Genomic DNA, 17374 nt, shown 5'->3' with positions numbered 1-17374 from the left:
GGGCACTGGGAACAGATGTCCATGCCAGGGAATGCGGTGGTTTGCCTTGGCTTTTGCCTTACAAGTTTGCCCCCTACTTAGGGCACTGCTCAGGAACAGCCGAGTACAAAGGCCACCTGTATCCCTTGTGCCAGGAGTCATCAGCCAACAGACCAGGGAGGGGGGTAATCCTCCAGCCAGATGCTGGGGGGCCCCTGGCAGAGGTGCTCCTAGACTCAGACTTGACCCTGGAGACGGAGGCAAGGTGACCTGTGAGCAGGCCTGTGTCTTCCTGTCTCTAGCACCTGCCCTGTGCTACCTGCCTGCTCATAAGTGACTTGAGGCAGGACCTCCGGCTCCATAACCTTCATGGGCCTGGCTCGGTGCAGAAGGGACAGACGTGCAGTGGGAAATCTGGGCTGACTGTGACCTTGGCTGGGCCCCTCTTGTCTCTGAGTCTCAGGCTGCTGGGCTGTGAAATGAGGGCTGTGGACCTGTGTGTAGGTGGCAACCTCTGCACCCTTGCCTGTGAAGGGGAGTGGGTGAGGTCTGGCCAGAGAAGTCACCCCACCGCCTAGGCTTTTCATTATCCTCTGGAGGCTGATGTGTCTAGCTCTGCATGCTGTCCTGGCCTCCAAGCCCGTCCTCTCCCACGATCTGGGCCAGTGTCCTTCCCAGTGCCCGATGTAATGAAAGGTAAGGTGGTCAGATAAGGGCCAGGGCAACCTGGGATGGCCCTGGGCAAAGGAAGCAGGAGGCTCACGGGAGAGTGGGTACCTCCGTGAAGGTCTGAGAATGCTCAGCCTGGGCCGCAGGACTGTGTCTGGGCTGGCCAGGGACTCACAGCCCTCAGCAATCTGGAGTCAAGCACTGGGGTCCTGCAGCCACACAGCCCTGGGGTGGAATCCAGACCCCACCTCCTCCTGCCAGGGGACCATGGGCAGGTCTCTGTGCCCCCGTTCCCTCATCTACAGAACAAGTCCATCACAGTTTCTCCTTTGAAATATTTAGTGAGCATCTGCCACGTGGGAAACACCATGAGTAAGATGCACGAATCCCTGCCCTTATAGCGAGTACCTTCTAGTGGGGAGACAGACAATGAAAACAAAAAAGGGCCGGGAGCGATGGCTCACACCTGTAATCCCAGCACTTTGAGAGGCCCAGGGAGGTGGATCACGAGGTCAAGAGACCAAGACCATCCTGGCCAACATGGTGAGACCCCGTCTCTACTAAAAATACAAAAAATTAGCTAGGCGTGGTGGTGGGCACCTGTAGTGCCAGCTACTCAGGAGGCTGAAGCAGGAGGATCACTTGAACCCGGGAGGCGGAGGTTGTAGTGACCCAAGATGGCTCCATGGCACTCACACCTGGTGACAGAGCGAGACTCCATCTCAAAACACAAAACAAGACAAAACAAAACAAAAAAGATAAAACATGTAGTGTGTTAGTTGGTGGTAAATACTATAGGTAAGCAAGGAACCGAGAGGAGTATCTGGGAGTTATAATTCTTGATAGGGTGCCCAGGAAAGGCCTCACCAGAAGGAGATGGAGGCATGGATCTGGGGATGAGCTGTCTGGGCAGACAGCACAGCATGTGCCAGGGCCCTGGGGATACCAGGGGTTGCCTGGCTGCTGCAGTCAGTGAGAGGGGAATGGAGTGGACAAGGCCAACGGGGGTGCCACACAGGATTGCATAGGGCCTTGGCAGCCACCTTGATGACTGTGGTGGCTGTCTGGGCAGAGACCCTGTAAGTGCAAAGGGAGCTTTTGAGTGTGCAGGGGTGAGTGGCAGAGGCATTCACCATGGTGGGGACCATTCTGTCGTCGGGTGGCCACTGATGTAAAGCCACACTTGGCCACAGTCCCTGCCCTTGCAGTTTGGTGACATGAAAACACCAGTCACCAAACAGTGTGACCTGCAACCCACAGAGTGCTCCAGCCTCAAGATTGCCAAGATTCTGGCCTCCTCCCCAGATGGCCTAGGTTCCTCCTACCTGGTTCTCAAGTAGTCTTGAGTAAGTTAACATCTCTGAGCTTCAGTTTTCTCATCTGCTCAGTGGGATTAAGGGCACTGACCTCATGTTTGCTGGGAGGGTTAAATGACTTAAATATTAGGAAAGTTCTCAGCAAAGTCTTTATTATAGTTTGAGCTACCATCCATCCCATCAGAAAGGAATCCCAAGTGGCTACAACAGGGCCTGGAATATAGTAGATTCTCAATAAAGCTCTGTTGGATGCATGATGGATGGATGGATGGATGGATGGATGGATGGATGGATGGATGGATGGACAGGTGGGTGCATGGATGGATAGATGGACAGGTGGATGCATGGATGGATGGATGGACAGGTAGATGCATGGATGGATGGATGGACAGGTGCATGCCAGAATGGATGGATGGATGGATGGATGACAGGTGGATGCATGGATGCATGGATGGATGGATGGTTAGGTGGGTGGATGGATGGATGGATGGATGAATGATGGACAGATGGATGAATGGATGGTAGGTGGATGGGTGGGTGGACAGATGGATGGGCAGAACAGAGGGAAGCTTTATCTGGGGCCCCAGGAAAACCTAGTAGAGGAGGTAACATTTGAGCTGGGTCCTGCAAGAGTAACTTGCGTGATGGAAAGAAAAAGCAGCCAGGAATAGAGAAGGACAGAGAAGACAGAAAGTTTTGCCTGGTTGAGAAACAGGTGTTCAGTCCCTGGGGCATGGAAGTAAGGTCCTTGCTGGCTCAGTGGGCAGGTGCCGGCTCTGCTGTGTACACCAGGGCTGCCCTCCCAGGCTGGGGCTTCAGGCTCTGAGAGACCATCTTGTCCCATCATTGAAAAGCCTCCGTGAACCCAGCGTTTTACAGCAGACTTTTGCTGGCTGCATGAAGACACCTTCCTCACTGAGACTGAAAGATAATTTCTCTTTAATTGATTTTTTTACCACTATGAACAGTAAAATAATATAAGAAAAATCTATGCTGCAATTTTTCCATTTGTGAAAACTGAAATTACACCTTGCAGCCAATTCCCTCAGAGTACAAATGCCTCCCTCCTTTTATTTGTCTCATTCCTTTAAACTTTCAGCTATTCCAGGAAAAAAAAAAACAAAAAAAAACGGTCTGTTTATAATTTGAGAAAGGGGCAAGGTGTGGGACAATTTCCCACACAACTCGAAACCCAGGGCCAGGGAGGCACATCTGATGAAAAGAGATTTCTGTAAATACATGAGAAAGTGATTCTGTTGACACCTCATTCTTCTGTCTGTAGAATGTACGAGTGACAACAGGACATGTTGTTTTAACACCAGACAATGAAGCTCCCTGCTCTGCACTCCTCGCCAGTGATGGCACTGACAGCTTCGTTCTCGCAGGTTCTGGCGACGCCCCCCTTTTGAGCTCCTGGGCCTTCCAGAAACAAGCTTTCCTTTTGAACCCTGGGTCCGAGCCAGATAGCAATGCCTGCTCCTCGTGCGGTGCCAGGGAAACAGCGGCTGTGAATCCATAAAACACGCCCTAAATCCATCCCATCCATATTGACTGGTACCTTTAGCATCGGTCATAAAGACTGGCTTTGTGTGAAGTCTTGAGAGAAGAAACCAAACCTGCTGCATGGCTCTCACTAAATTAACCTCCCCGAGGCTCCGGATCACATTTCAGGAGGGCTGTGGCAGCGTGCGTCTCATTAATGGGCAACCTCTTGGCTCCTGATACGATTTAACGTCTCCCGATACGATTTAACGTTAGCCAGATGTTGTTAGAATCCGACCTTGGCGGGAGCAATCACCTGTGGCATAAACCTGGCACAAAGGCCGCTCCTCCAGCTTGACCGCACCCTGCAGGACCTGACTTCGGCCACCCCTTGGTGCAGGCTGGCAGGCAGGAGGGGTGCACGATTCGCTCCTGGGTGACTTTGGCCACCCCTTGTGCAGGCTGGCAGGCGGGAGGGGTGCACGATTCGTTCCTGGGGTCACTGTCGCCTCCTCCCTCTCACTGACCCCGCCCTGTGCTCCTTGCAGGTATTCAGGCTCCAGGCCAGGTGGGGCCGGACACCCCCAGCCATCCACCATGGTGGTGGCACACCCCACCGCCACCACCACCACCACAACCACTGCCACTGTCACGGCCACTGTCGTGATGACCACGTCCACCATGGACCTGCGGGACTGGCTGTTCCTCTGCTACGGGCTCATCGCCTTCCTGACGGAGGTCATCGACAGCACCACCTGCCCCTCGGTGTGCCGCTGTGACAACGGCTTCATCTACTGCAACGACCGGGGACTCACCTCCATCCCTGCAGACATCCCTGATGACGCCACCACCCTCTACCTGCAGAACAACCAGATCAACAACGCCGGCATCCCCCAGGACCTCAAGACCAAGGTCAACGTGCAGGTCATCTACCTGTACGAGAATGACCTGGACGAGTTCCCCATCAACCTGCCCCGCTCCCTCCGGGAGCTGCACCTGCAGGACAACAACGTGCGCACCATCGCCAGGGACTCGCTGGCCCGCATCCCGCTGCTGGAGAAGCTGCACCTGGATGACAATTCTGTGTCCACCGTCAGCATTGAGGAGGACGCCTTCGCCGACAGCAAACAGCTCAAGCTGCTCTTCCTGAGCCGGAACCACCTGAGCAGCATCCCCTCGGGGCTGCCACACACGCTGGAGGAGCTGCGACTGGACGACAACCGCATCTCCACCATCCCGCTGCATGCCTTCAAGGGCCTCAACAGCCTGCGGCGCCTGGTGCTGGACGGTAACCTGCTGGCCAACCAGCGCATCGCGGACGATACCTTCAGCCGCCTACAGAACCTCACAGAGCTCTCGCTGGTGCGCAACTCGCTGGCCGCACCACCCCTCAACCTGCCCAGCGCCCACCTGCAGAAGCTCTACCTGCAGGACAACGCCATCAGCCACATCCCCTACAACACGCTGGCCAAGATGCGTGAGCTGGAGCGGCTGGACCTGTCCAACAACAACCTGACCACGCTGCCCCGTGGCCTGTTCGACGACCTGGGGAACCTGGCCCAGCTGCTGCTCAGGAACAACCCCTGGTTCTGTGGCTGCAACCTCATGTGGCTGCGGGACTGGGTGAAGGCACGGGCGGCCGTGGTCAACGTGCGGGGCCTCATGTGCCAGGGCCCTGAGAAGGTCCGAGGCATGGCCATCAAGGACATCACTAGCGAGATGGACGAGTGTTTTGAGACGGGGTCACAGGGTGGCGTGGCCAACGCGGCTGCCAAGACCACGGCCAGCAACCACGCCTCCGCCACCACGCCCCAGGGTTCCCTGTTTACCCTCAAGGCCAAAAGGCCGGGGCTACGCATCCCCGACTCCAACATTGACTACCCTATGGCGACGGGCGATGGTGCCAAGACCCTGGCCATCCACGTGAAGGCCCTGACAGCAGATTCTATCCGCATCACGTGGAAGGCCACGCTCCCCGCCTCCTCCTTCCGGCTCAGCTGGCTGCGCCTGGGCCACAGCCCGGCCGTGGGCTCCATCACAGAGACCTTGGTGCAGGGGGACAAGACAGAGTACCTGCTGACGGCCCTGGAGCCCAAGTCCACCTACATCATCTGCATGGTCACCATGGAGACCAGTAATGCCTATGTAGCTGACGAGACACCCGTGTGTGCCAAGGCAGAGACGGCCGACAGCTACAGCCCTACCACCACGCTCAACCAGGAGCAGAATGCCGGCCCCATGGCGGGCCTGCCCCTGGCGGGCATCATCGGTGGGGCCGTGGCTCTGGTCTTCCTCTTCCTGGTCCTGGGGGCCGTCTGCTGGTACGTGCACCAAGCGGGCGAACTGCTGACCCGGGAGAGGGCCTACAACCGGGGCAGCAGGAAAAAGGATGACTATATGGAGTCGGGGACCAAGAAGGACAACTCCATCCTGGAAATCCGTGGGCCCGGCCTGCAGATGCTGCCCATCAACCCGTACCGCGCCAAAGAGGAGTACGTGGTCCACACCATCTTCCCCTCCAACGGCAGCAGCCTCTGCAAGGCCACGCACACCATTGGCTACGGCACCACGCGGGGCTACCGGGACGGCGGCATCCCCGACATAGACTACTCCTACACATGATGCCCGCCCACCTGGGCTGCCTCGCCCCAGCCCCAGCTGCCCTGGCGTGGCCACGTGGCTTTGCCCAGCCTGCTGCAACCCGAGAGAGCAAGGAAGAGAAATTCCACGGATGACTTTCCCCCGCAGAAAGCAAAGTTTGGGGAGGGCTGACGATTTTGTAGAACACAACCGTGACAATTTTTTTTTAAAGAATAGAAGGCAGGAGGGGGAATTCGACATTGTTGAAGACATAATTTATACCGAGTTATACCAGTTGGGGAGGGAAGGACTAAAAATAATATCACAGGAAGGGCTGGGTTGGGTTTTTTGTTGTTTTTTTTTTTTCCCTGAACTGGAAGGATACTACCTGTACAACATCTGTGGACACCTCATGCTCTGTTCAGGGCCGTCACAAAGGAACCGCCAGGGAGAAGCAGCCGGCTCTCAAAGCTCCCACGCAGCTCTCCCGCTGCTGGCCACTCGCTGGCAACGCGATGGAAGGTTTTCAGGCTCCTCACAAAGGAGAGAGGGAAGAAAAGATCTTTTGCCCTGGAGATACGGACCTGAAATCTCTCCCCTGGCTCATTCCATACCATTTCCCTTGCAGATTTGCAGAAACATGGCGTCTTTCACTGCATTCTTTGAACAATCATGTAGTTGATTAAAAAACAAACAAACTTGTTTTTCCCTAGGCTGAAGCCCTCTTCAGTTCCATGCACCACGCTCTCCTGTAGAAGCCCCGGCGGAAGCCGTAGCTTTCCCCGCCACCTGGAGGTGCATCTGTCTGCCTGTCTATCCCTGTCGCAGTGTCTCTAAGTACAGATGGGTAGACAGAGCCACATGCACGGTCCTTACCGTTCTCCTTGGGTCAGTTCTTACCATTTCCTGAGACAATAGAATTGCGAAAGTGTTGCTTTCTCCTAGAGATCATTGAGTAAGTAGACGGTGTGTTGGGGATGGGAGTAAGGTGGGGGAAGAGACTTGGTCTCTGGGGGCTACTGCTGTTCCTAAAGGCTGAGGCGTGTATGTCTCAGACGGGTGGCTTAGGGAGGCATCGCAGCAGGGGCTTCTAGTTCCACCCTAGCTCAGCTTGGCCAGCGCTGGGCTGCTTTCCTTTCTGATCTAGATAAAAGCTTTATTTGATTCCAGTGTCCTCATCTCCCTCCCCCACCACGTGCAATCACCTTAACAGCTACTTTCGGAGCATTTACCATGTGCTGAATGTTCCCTCCTAGGACGGGTAATTAGCGCAGGGATTTTTTTTTTTTTTTTTTTTTTTAAATATCAGCTGATTAGACCTATTGGTTTCCATGGCTGCTCAAACAAAGCCCAGAAAGAGACACAAAAATTCTCAAAAAAGCCCTGGGTGACGGCAGTCCCTCCCTGAACGTAGAAAACTCAGCTGGGCCCACCCCTGGGACTCTGTTTCTTGAGAGGGAGAGGCCAGATCTCTTTCTAAAAATGCCAGCCTCCAAAAGGGCCCTGGCTGGGGCCCTCAGAAGAGTTAAGATTTTATTTCCTCTCTCTGGAATCCATGTCGCTATCATTCATTTATCAACTGACAGTGCAGTGTGGTGAGCCATGAGATTAAAACGATGATGAAATAATGACAGCGAATCGGAGAGGGGGGAAGAGTGGAGCCTGCGTCCCAGTACTCGGGGAGCCCGGGTCACCATCTGTCACTGTGCTGCTTGTTCTGCGCCGAGGAAAAGGAACGTCAAAGAGGAGATGCTGGTCCGAGGGCAGGAGGATGAGAGGGCTAGGAGCGCCTGGTGGTGCTCTTTTCAAACAGCCTCCGCCGCCGTGCGAAAGCAAAGGCAGAAGCAGCAGCAGGGCAGGGGTTACGTTAAAAGGCCCGACCAGCGCCTTCAGTGAGGAGATGAGGCTGAAAGGAGCGGACACAACAGCCACGTGGAAAGTTGAAGGACGGGCGCAGGTTCCCAGCACGGCCCCGGGGGAGCTAGCCCACAGAACAGGTCCACTCCTCAGCCCTGGGGAACAGCCAAGCAGCGTGGGCACCTTTCACTCGAAACTAGACGTGTTTTTCCTTTTCCTGCCTGAATCATTTTCTCACACAATAAGGTCAAGAGAGAAACTTCCCCAGGCCTTAATGTCAGGTCTGTGTAAAAGCCCCAGGCCGGGCGTGGTGGCTCACGCCTGTAATCCCAGCACTTTGGGAGGCCAAGGCAATCTTCTGATGTCAGGAGTTTGAGACCAGCCTGGCCAACATGGTGAAAGCCCGTCTCTCTAAAAATGCAAAAATTAGCCGGGCGTGGTGGCGGGCGCCTGTTACCCAGCTACTCGGGAGGCTGAGGCAGAAGAATCACTTGAACCAGGGAGGCAGAGGCTGCAGTGAGCCGAGATTGTGCCACTGCATTCTAGCCTGGGCAAAGAGTGAGACTCCATCTCAAAAAAAAAAAAAAAAGGCCGGGCGCGGTGCCTCAAGCCTGTAATCCCAGCACTTTGGGAGGCCGAGATGGGCGGATCACGAGGTCAGGAGATCGAGACCATCCTGGCTAACACGTTGAAACCCTGTCTCTACTAAAAAAAATACAAAAAACTAGCCGGGCGACGTGGCGGGCACCTGTAGTCCCAGCTACTCGGGAGGCTGAGGCAGGAGAATGGCGTAAAAAACCCGGGAGGCGGAGCTTGCAGTGAGCTGAGATCCGGCCACTGTACTCCAGCCTGGGCGACAGAGCCAGACTCCATCTCAAAAAAAAAAAAAAAAAAAAAAAAGGAGGCCCTCCCTGTGGACCACGGCCCCCCCCCCGCCCTGAGACGAGCAGAAGGGCCCACCTGGGTTGTCTGGGAGGAGAGAGTGCCCGAGGTGTGCCATGTTGGTATGGGGGACAGAAGTCCCAGGTCTCTGCTGATTCTAAAATGAGCCCCCCCTCCCTGAAGGGCACCACTCTGATCACTGCCTTCCCCCAAGTGCCACCCATCTGCAACACGGTGCTGCCAGCACACTGTCCCCACCTCACCTAGGTCCCCTTGTCTCCTCTCCTTACCCTAGACAGGTCAGGTCATGCCCTTAGTGTTTAGGAAGGCATCTGGGGACAGTAGGTGGCCTGGACTGACAGCTGCCTGGGAAGGTCCCGCTTGGCTGGGGCAGGAGTGCGGGGGACTTAGTGCTAGAGAGCAGGCAGAGCTGGGAGCCAGCCTGTGCCCAGCCACGCCCTCCCAGACAAGGCCTAGGTGATGAGCCTTCCTCCCCCGCATTGCACAGAGTGGGCCCAGGCAGGCAGGATCCCTGGCAGCTGCCCCAGAGGAGCTCCTTGGGCCCCAGGACCACACGAGTCTCCTGCTTCTGGTTCTTGCACTAACTGGGCAAGTGCGGGGCTCGACCCCTCTTACCAGACCCTGCCTGCCTCATTGCAGGGATCACCCGCCCCCGGAGCTCTAAGTGCGGATGAAGGTGGAAGCTCCACCCAGTCAGGGCCCTGGGACCCAGCTCTAGAGCTGACTTTCTCATCTTTTCTGCCCCTCAGCAATCCTGACACCTTCCCAGGGTCCTTTCTGGGCTTTCCCAGAGCAAGCCCCCAAATATCTGCTGTATCACAGCCCCCTCAGCCAGGGAGGGGGCCAGAAGCTAGGTCCGTTCTGAAACCCCATCCCCTCTTGGCCCAGCTCTTCCCAGCTGGTCTCACACCACAAGATAGGAGATGTTTCAGGACACCCTGCCTTCCCCCGGGCCTGTCTAAATTCTCCCGGGCTCCCGTGCACAGCCGACATTTCCAAGGGAACGTCCTCGGCCGGGCTGACCCTCACAGCCTCTAAGTAACCAGAACAACCTCAGTGGCCTCAGCACTGATAAGTACGTTTTGTGGCATTTAAGGCAGGTTTAAAGTTAAAGATTAAAAAAAGCCCACGACACTTCTTTGGTTAAGTGGTTTACCCTTCGTGGTAATTAGATGTAGTGATTGGAATGTCTTTTCTATTACATAGCAATTTTCCTTTAAATTTCTCCTTAAAAGAAAAAAAAAAAGGAAAGGAAAGGAAAGAAAAGGCAAGGAAGGAGAGAGAGAAGGCACCAGCAGGCCGGGAATCATTTGCATTTTGCGAATGAGGCCTCTTGTAAGCTCAGCTCAGGCGTGGGGCCCAACGTATGGAATGCTTAAGAGATTACTAAAAATAAAATCTATTAATTAGTCATACTCAATTCCACAGACATGATGTGCATCAAAAGCTGCTTTTCTTCCCTTTTCTCCTTCCCCCTCCCCACGGCCTCCCGCCACAGCCTCCATCTTCTTTAAATAGGCTGGGGCTTGCTAGACCACCTCCATGCTAACATGGTACATGAGGCAGCCAGGGGTCTCCCTGACCCAGGGCCGGGATGCAGGTCTGGAGCCAAGAGCTGGGGCATTGCACCTTCCTGGCTCTGGGTGACTCTGGCAGGGGAGGGGATAGCACCTGGGAAGACGGCAGCAGCTGGGAGGGGCCCAAGCTGACACTCCCAAAGCCCAAAGCCCACACCTGCCTTGTGCCTCTTCTCCCTCCCTCTATGCAGGCACGGGGTCTCCTCCTTCCCCTGGGGGTCCAGGAAACCCTCCCTCTGAGCCCAGCCCAGCCCTGTCCGAACAAAGCCAGGCAGAGAGCCGAGGAGGCGGTCAGGGAGATATTTTCCAAGAGGTGCAGGGAAAGACGGTTCGGTGAGAATACGGCCTCTGTTTCCCTTTCAGTAAAGTGGGGGTGTGCTAGGGCGGGGTCCAACGTCACTCAGGAAACTGGTGCTCCAGAGGCCGAGTGGGGGCCCCTCCCCAGTGCTGGCGCTGAAAGGTCCTAGCTGGCCCAAGTCAGGTGAGGGATCCCTGAAGGGTGGGAGGGGCTGGTCAGGGCCTGAGCAGAGGACAGGCCGGGACCCAAGTCTGCCTCCAAACCTGTGCCTCCCTCCTTCACCTCCAGCCCTGGAGCCAAGGAGCCAGGAGAGGAGGAGAAAGAGCAGACCCTCCCCCTTGAAAATGGCAGCTCAAGTCCCAAAGCCAGCCCACTTCAGAAACCTGCTTCCTGCTGAACGTGCCAGGGAGGAGGCAGGGGCTTCTGAGCCTCGCACTTATGAAAAATACAACAAGGAGAATTGGATGTGGCAGAGAGTGAAGGGGCGGGGAGGGCAATGGGGAGAGCAGGGGCGGTGCTGGCAGGAGGGGCCGGGCGCAGGGAACTGTGCCCCCAAGGGCCAGACCCTGCTTTCAGGGCCAGGACACAGCCAGGATCAGTGGCGAGCATCCGCGTGCCTCCTCATACTCGATAGGCGCAGGTGACAGCGGCTGCTGCCTGCCCCTGGGTGGGTGCCAGGGCGAGCACTCACAAGCGATTCGCAGCCGTGCATCGGCCTTCCTGAGTGCAGAGAGGAGGCATGTTTTTTCCTTAAGGAGGGATAAAAAGGCTCAAAAATGCAAATCGTTACCGTTTACAACCAAGGGAGTCTGCTAAATTGATTAGGAGAGGTTAAACTCCTTGGAGGTGAAGGGAAAGGGGGACTTTTCGTGGTTTATGAACCTGCCCCAAGTGGCTATCTGCACAGCAGGGACTTCCTGGGCCTCGATGGGTGGCGGGGGCCGGGGGGGGGGGAGGTGGGTGCGAGGTAGGGGGCACCTGCCCTGGCTTGGCTCTCTGGGGAGCCAGGGTCTCTGAAGACCAACACCGAATGGGTCAGAGTACTCAGGCTTGAGGCTCCAGCACTGCCCTAGGGAAAGGGGCTCAGGCCTCTGCGACAAGTGGCCCATCCAGTCCTTAGAGAGTAGACTCTAGAGTCATGGGCTTTTCTACTTCCTTTCTGTTTCTACTTTCCTTTCTGGGTGGGTCTGTCTCCAGTCCACTCCTTGTGGCCAGTAAAAGGGGAGTGGGCAAAGGGAAAACTGAAGGTCAGGGAAGAGAAACTCTAGCCCAGCAAAGGAAGCAGGCAGTGAGCTCTCCATCACTGGGAGCATTCAAGCGCTAGATGGGGACCTGGCAGATACTTTCCTCCCAAGGTCTGGTGCTTTGACTAGAAGATCCTGGTTCCCACCCTTGCTTTCTCATCCCCCAGGACACTGAAAGGGAGCAGATATCAAGAGATGTTCACTGTGTTGCTCAAAGTCACTGGAATCCCCTGAAAACCCCAAGTCAGGGCAGTCCTGTAGCCAGACCATCCAGCCCCACCAAGAAGCCGCTTGTGCCAGCAGAGAGGCTGCAAAATACCTATACTCAGTGTCCAAGAGGCACCAAGAAAGTACAGATGTGCGCCACCCACTTTCCAGAGTCTAAACTCAGCACCTGTGGCTCGCCGGAGGGGCTGACGGAGAGCACCTCCCGGGCCCTGCGGCTCCAAAGCCCGGACTGCATCCTGGGCCTGTCTCTTAAGCCAGGACTGCCTCCCGTGCAGTCCAACACACTCTATGCTGCTGCTGCCACTGTATCCATCCATCCATCACCGCCGGTGGACGGCGCCTGGGGCACTTTTCACTCTGTGGTTTTAAGCATTTACCGTTTCTTTTGAAATGTTCTAAGTAGGTGCCTGAAATACCCATATTTGCTTCTTTTTAAAAACTCACAGATTCTTTTTGCTCTCCATCCCCTTTCTTTGCTCTTCCCCCTCCCTCGGCATTTTTAATCTGTGGGTTCTCCCTGGTTTTGGAAATTCCAAAAGAGGGGGTCAGGCCCCCTTTCTCACCATAAATAGATGTGCAGGTGTGCCTGGAGACCCCCAAAGCCACAGAGCAAAGCCTAGTCTTTTTTTTTTTTTTTTTTTTAGATGGGAGTTTTGCTCTTGTTGCCCAGGCTGGAGTGCAGTGGTGCACTCTCGGCTCACCACAACACCTGCCTCCCGGGTTCAAGTGATTCTCCTGCCTCAGCCTCCTGAGTAGCTGGGATTACAGGCACATGCCACCACCCCGGCTAATTTTGTATTTTTAGTAGAGACAGGGTTTCTCCATGTCAGTCAGACTGGTCTCGAACTCCCAGCCTCAGGTGATCCGCCCGCCTCAGCCTCCCAAAGTGCTAGGATTACAGGTGTGAGCCACCGCGCAGGGCCAAAGCCTCATCTTTTCTCCACGTCTCCCCTGGAGACCCCTGCCTGGGACAGCTCCTGCTTCTGGTACCTGCTAGAGACCCTGGCCAGGGCCTGGCTCTTCGAGATCATTGTCACTGTCCCCTCCCACCCCTTGTCACTGAAATGCCCGGCCTGTGCCAGGAGAGAATGTGGGGGCACTGAGGGCACAGGGCACCCTGTGGGTGGGATGACTGCCCCCACATCCTAACAAAGCCAGCCCCCAAAACACTTGTGGCCATCTGAGTGGGCACAGTGCCCTGGCCCCCCGCCTCCCCACACCTGAAAGCCCAAAGCCTAAGACCAGACAGTCCTCGAAGGAAGGTCTTTGCTGCCACCAGCCCTAAATCTCATCAAGGTAAATGGTCAGAGTCAGCACCTTGCCCTTCCCAGGGTCACTGGGGCCCAGCACAGTGCCTGGCACACAGGGGTACTCAATCCTTTCTCCGCCACCAATGGAATGAGGCCGCCGCCTCCTCTCACTTCCTCCCCACTTGCCATCTGCCCACTCAGTGAGGATGTCCCAGGCATGAGTGTTGGCAACAAATGGGCTTCTCTCGTCCTGCACCTGCCCCGCCAGCAGCTGGCACAGAGAAGGGCTCATCTCGGCAGCTTTACCTCTCGGAAGCACCTCGCTCCACCCCGCCTCGGATCCACGCGTTGCCAGCTGTGAGCCAGATGGAGAAATGTAGCCACTCTGAGAGATCCGGTGGCTGCCCCCACCTGCGTGGGTGACTCAGTTTCCCTTCTTCAAGACTTGCCTCGAGTGGATGACAAGGGGGAGAGACCTGGGGGAGGGCCCCACAGAGGCGCTGCAAGAAATCCAGATCCCAGGCAACACCTGCTGCCTTGCCTGCCGCCCCCGCAGAATCCCTGCACCAGGAGCCACCCACCTGGAGGAACTCCTCAGGCTTCCTCTGTAGATGGGAAAAAACAAACGCACCACAAACCGACAATCAAAGCCATGGCGGATGTGGGGCCGCCACCGGCTCATCTCCCTGGAGCCAGGCGGCCCCAGGCCTCTCTCCCCTTCCCTGTATGGAACGCAGGCTTGCAATGTACTGAGCCCACCCCTCCTCGGGCTAGTCCCATTTTCACAAGTTCTGAGTACGTAGGTGAGAAGACACCCCCGCAAAACCCCGAAACTAGCCTAAGACTGTTTGTCCCCAACACAACACACCTCCATACCGCCAGCAGCCCGCCCGGGCACCCACCGCAAGCGGCCAGGGGCTTCCGAGGAACCTGCCTGGTGCCTTCCTGCTCATAAGGAGAGGCTGAGCACCATGGGGAGGAAGCCACACAGCGCAGTGTTCCTGGCTTGTCATCCAAGGGGGAGAGAAGTGGGGAGAGAGATGACAGAGGGTGGAGTGGGTACGTGGCGTCGAAATAGGCTAGCCAGAGAGAGGGGCACTTGTGGGATTCTGCTGGCTGGAGCCAGGAGGCAAGTGTGAACAGGGAGGCCAAAGATGAAAGTTGTCTAAAAGAGCCCGCACCCCCTATAAACACGGCAGAGGAATGTCTTAAGAGCTACCAACAGTAATTCCCTTTCCAGATGTTAACAGGTTATTTGTATCTCATGTAGCGTCGTAAAGCATTCTGGAGTGGCACACAGCGTCGTCCCCTTCCCGGTGGTCTGAAGAGGAGGAGGGGACCAGGGAGGGGTCCTTGGCCAGCCCCTAGCGAATGGGGTGGGTCCTTCTTCTGCTCTACAGAAGGCAGGAAGCCTGGGTCTGGGGAGCAGGCCTGATCTCTCCCAAGCCTGTGACCAAGATCCCGTCTGATGTCCAAGGGGCTCCTGAGCCAGTACCCCCATTTCCCAAGCCCCCCAGCCTTCCTCACCTGCAGAATCAGTCGCCCGGGTACAGCACTGTCTCCTTTCTTTTTCTTGGAAGCGGTCTCAGGGGCCTGAGTGACGGGCCTGACCACCCCAGCTACTGCCCACTGCCATGCGACTGGATGGCTGACCTGGCCCAAACACCCACCACCAGGACAACAACACAAACCAAAGTGCACTGCGAACCGCCCTTTGGCCTCCTCCTTGTAGGTGCCTTGAAACTTCAATGTTGAGATGAATGTGATTAACTACTTGGTCATATTTTCTGTTTGTCTGTTTTCATAGAAAATGTCCAAGTCCACTTGCCTTGTTCTTTCTTGAAATAAATAGAAAGATTTAACTTTTACAGTCATCTCTGCTGCTGACTCTCGGCTTGGCACCCCAACGGGCCAGGGGCCAGGTGTCCGGGGCACATGCGGTCTCAGCGGCCCACACCCCTCCCCAGGCCTTGCCCCCGAGGGTCAGCTCCGTTCTTGGGGTGCCCTGGCTCAGAGGTGGTGGCTGGGCAGGATAGAGACTGTTCGCTCTGGCACTGTCCCAACCAAAATGATTCCGCTGCAGGAAGAAGGGCCCTCTGTCCCCACCCACAGGCCCCAGAGGTCTACTGACACCTGAGTCACCATGAGGGGACCCAGAGCTGAACGCAGACTCTGAGAGGGTCTCTACATGGAGAAGTATGTGTCAGCAGGAGCTGTGGGTTATCCTGGAAGAGGCTCCAGCAACCAAGTGGCTCCCGGCTAAAAGTGGGACTGTCCGGGTGTTTGGGGACATGAACTTATGCCACCACCCCAAACGCCCCCATCCCCTAGATGTGCCCATTACACTCAGCTCTGGAGCCTCATCTGCCTCTCTCACACCCCAAAGGGAGGGGGACAGGAAGGAACAAAATTTCCATGAGAACAATAGCAGTTTCTGCTAAATTTAACATAAAACAAGAACTCATTACTTCTGCCTGAGATCTGATTTCATGTCTGGATACAGTTAACGGGTTTTTCCTTATATTCCAAAGAAGCAAAGTTAATTCTTGGTGGCGGGTGGCCCTGGGTGGGGTTACGCGGGCCCCACAGGTGCTCTATGCGCCACCTTCCTCCTCCATCCTCACCTCCTATCCTGCCGGGGCAGGAGCAGCCCAAAAGAGACCACTCTAAAGTGTGGCACACACAGTGTGACCACCCGGGAAAGGACCCAGGCTGTTCTTCCAACTTCCCCCTCAGACCCAGCGCACAGTGGGTGCCCAAGAAAGGTGCCCACTCCCTCACCTGAGACCCATTCTCTGGGGCTGCCGAGGGCTCTTTCTGGAACACAGTCAGTCAGCCAGCCAGGAGATATGGACTGAGGGCCTACTATGCGCTGGGGCTGGTATATTCCTGCCTCATGGAGGAGTGGGGAGGAATTTCCGTGGCTGAGTGGGGGCCTAGCCTGGGTGGGGCTGGGGAGGCTCTGTGGGGAACCAGGTTTCCACAGAGGACGCTTCCATGGATGAGGAGGACTAGGAGGCAACGGGGAAGGCCTGGCACACCGCCTGCCTGAGGCACACAGGAGGGCAGGTCCGCTTCTGCGCCCCACTCAGGAAGGCCCTGTGTCCCCCCATCTCCCCGTTGCCCCGCTCAGACTCCAGCCCCAGTGCAGCTTCACCCTCTGCCCACCACACCTGACGCCGCCCAGGCCCAGTGTGGCTCAGACTCCAGGTCTATGCTGCGCTGGTTTCCTTGGCTGTCCCGCCCTGGCCCTGTGCCTCTGCTGTCCTTTCTCACCTGCACAGGTGACCCCTTCCAGCGCCTCGCTCGGGTGGGCCCAGACTGGCAGGTCTTACCCTCCACACCTCCAGATCCCCAGAGGGCACTGCTCTGGCACCAGGAGGCCCCGTAAACAGGAATGAAGAGTGAGTCAATAAACAGTAAATCAATCGGCCAATTGCTCCTGGATCCATGTGAGTACAAGGAGGATGACTCTCCAAGCACCACAGCCCTTGCCAACCCCAGGGAACCCACCCTTCCCCCAGGAAGTCCTGCTCCCGGCTTTACCTCACCCTCCCCATGTGTGGCAGCGCCACAAATCTGGGGACTCCTGCGGAGCCCTTGAAGCCAGGGAAGAAGGGCTGTGTTCTCATACTGTGTTCCTCAGTCCCTGGAGCTAACAGAGGTGTTGCCCAGAAAGGGTTCCCGGTCACAGGCCTTTGGGAACCACTGGATTAACACCATTGCCCTCCTGGGGCGGGGCCTTGGAGTCCCTGGGTACTGGGTTAGACCCGTGGGCTCCACCAGTTTCCATCTGTGCTACTCATCCTCTCTGTGCCTCAGTTTCCATGTCCATGTGTACATGATAACAACTCCATCTCCGACTGCTGTTGGGAGGGTGAGGGAGGCCGACACAGGTAAAGCCACTGGGAGTGCCCAGCTCAGAAACCATCCGCACCGACCCCACGGCTGTGACGGAGCCTCTGTGAGAGGGCATGGGAGGCCGTGTTGC

General features: G+C 56.3%; 2 protein-coding genes and 1 long non-coding RNA gene across 38 annotated transcripts in view; 2 read left to right on the top strand and 1 right to left on the bottom strand.

Annotated features, from left to right (window-relative positions):
* The window catches only part of FLRT1 (fibronectin leucine rich transmembrane protein 1), an 83027-nt gene extending 76289 nt beyond the window's left edge, over nucleotides 1–6738 (top strand). For 4 of the 7 annotated variants that reach the window (XM_001115424.5, XM_028833308.2, XM_077962509.1 and 1 more), the window contains exon 3: nucleotides 3995–6738. In XM_001115424.5, coding sequence (XP_001115424.2) covers nucleotides 4044–6068 — 2025 coding nt within the window. In that variant the 5' untranslated portion in view covers nucleotides 3995–4043 and the 3' untranslated portion in view covers nucleotides 6069–6738. Of the gene's footprint in view, nucleotides 1–3246; nucleotides 3350–3994 lie in introns of all 7 variants that reach the window. The other 3 variants (XM_077962510.1, XM_077962511.1, XM_077962512.1) reach the window with 1 other exon arrangement.
* The window catches only part of MACROD1 (mono-ADP ribosylhydrolase 1), a 171676-nt gene that overhangs the window by 114880 nt on the left and 39422 nt on the right, over nucleotides 1–17374 (bottom strand).
* Nucleotides 7287–15251, top strand: LOC144334153 (uncharacterized). Its single transcript, XR_013403652.1, has 2 exons — nucleotides 7287–8496; nucleotides 13011–15251. It is a non-coding gene; the product is annotated as an uncharacterized LOC144334153 (long non-coding RNA).

Source organism: Macaca mulatta, chromosome 14, assembly GCF_049350105.2.
Source record: "Macaca mulatta isolate MMU2019108-1 chromosome 14, T2T-MMU8v2.0, whole genome shotgun sequence".
NCBI lineage: Eukaryota > Metazoa > Chordata > Mammalia > Primates > Cercopithecidae > Macaca > Macaca mulatta.
Note: the sequence above shows the minus strand (reverse complement) of the source record. Positions and strands in the feature narration are given on the sequence as shown.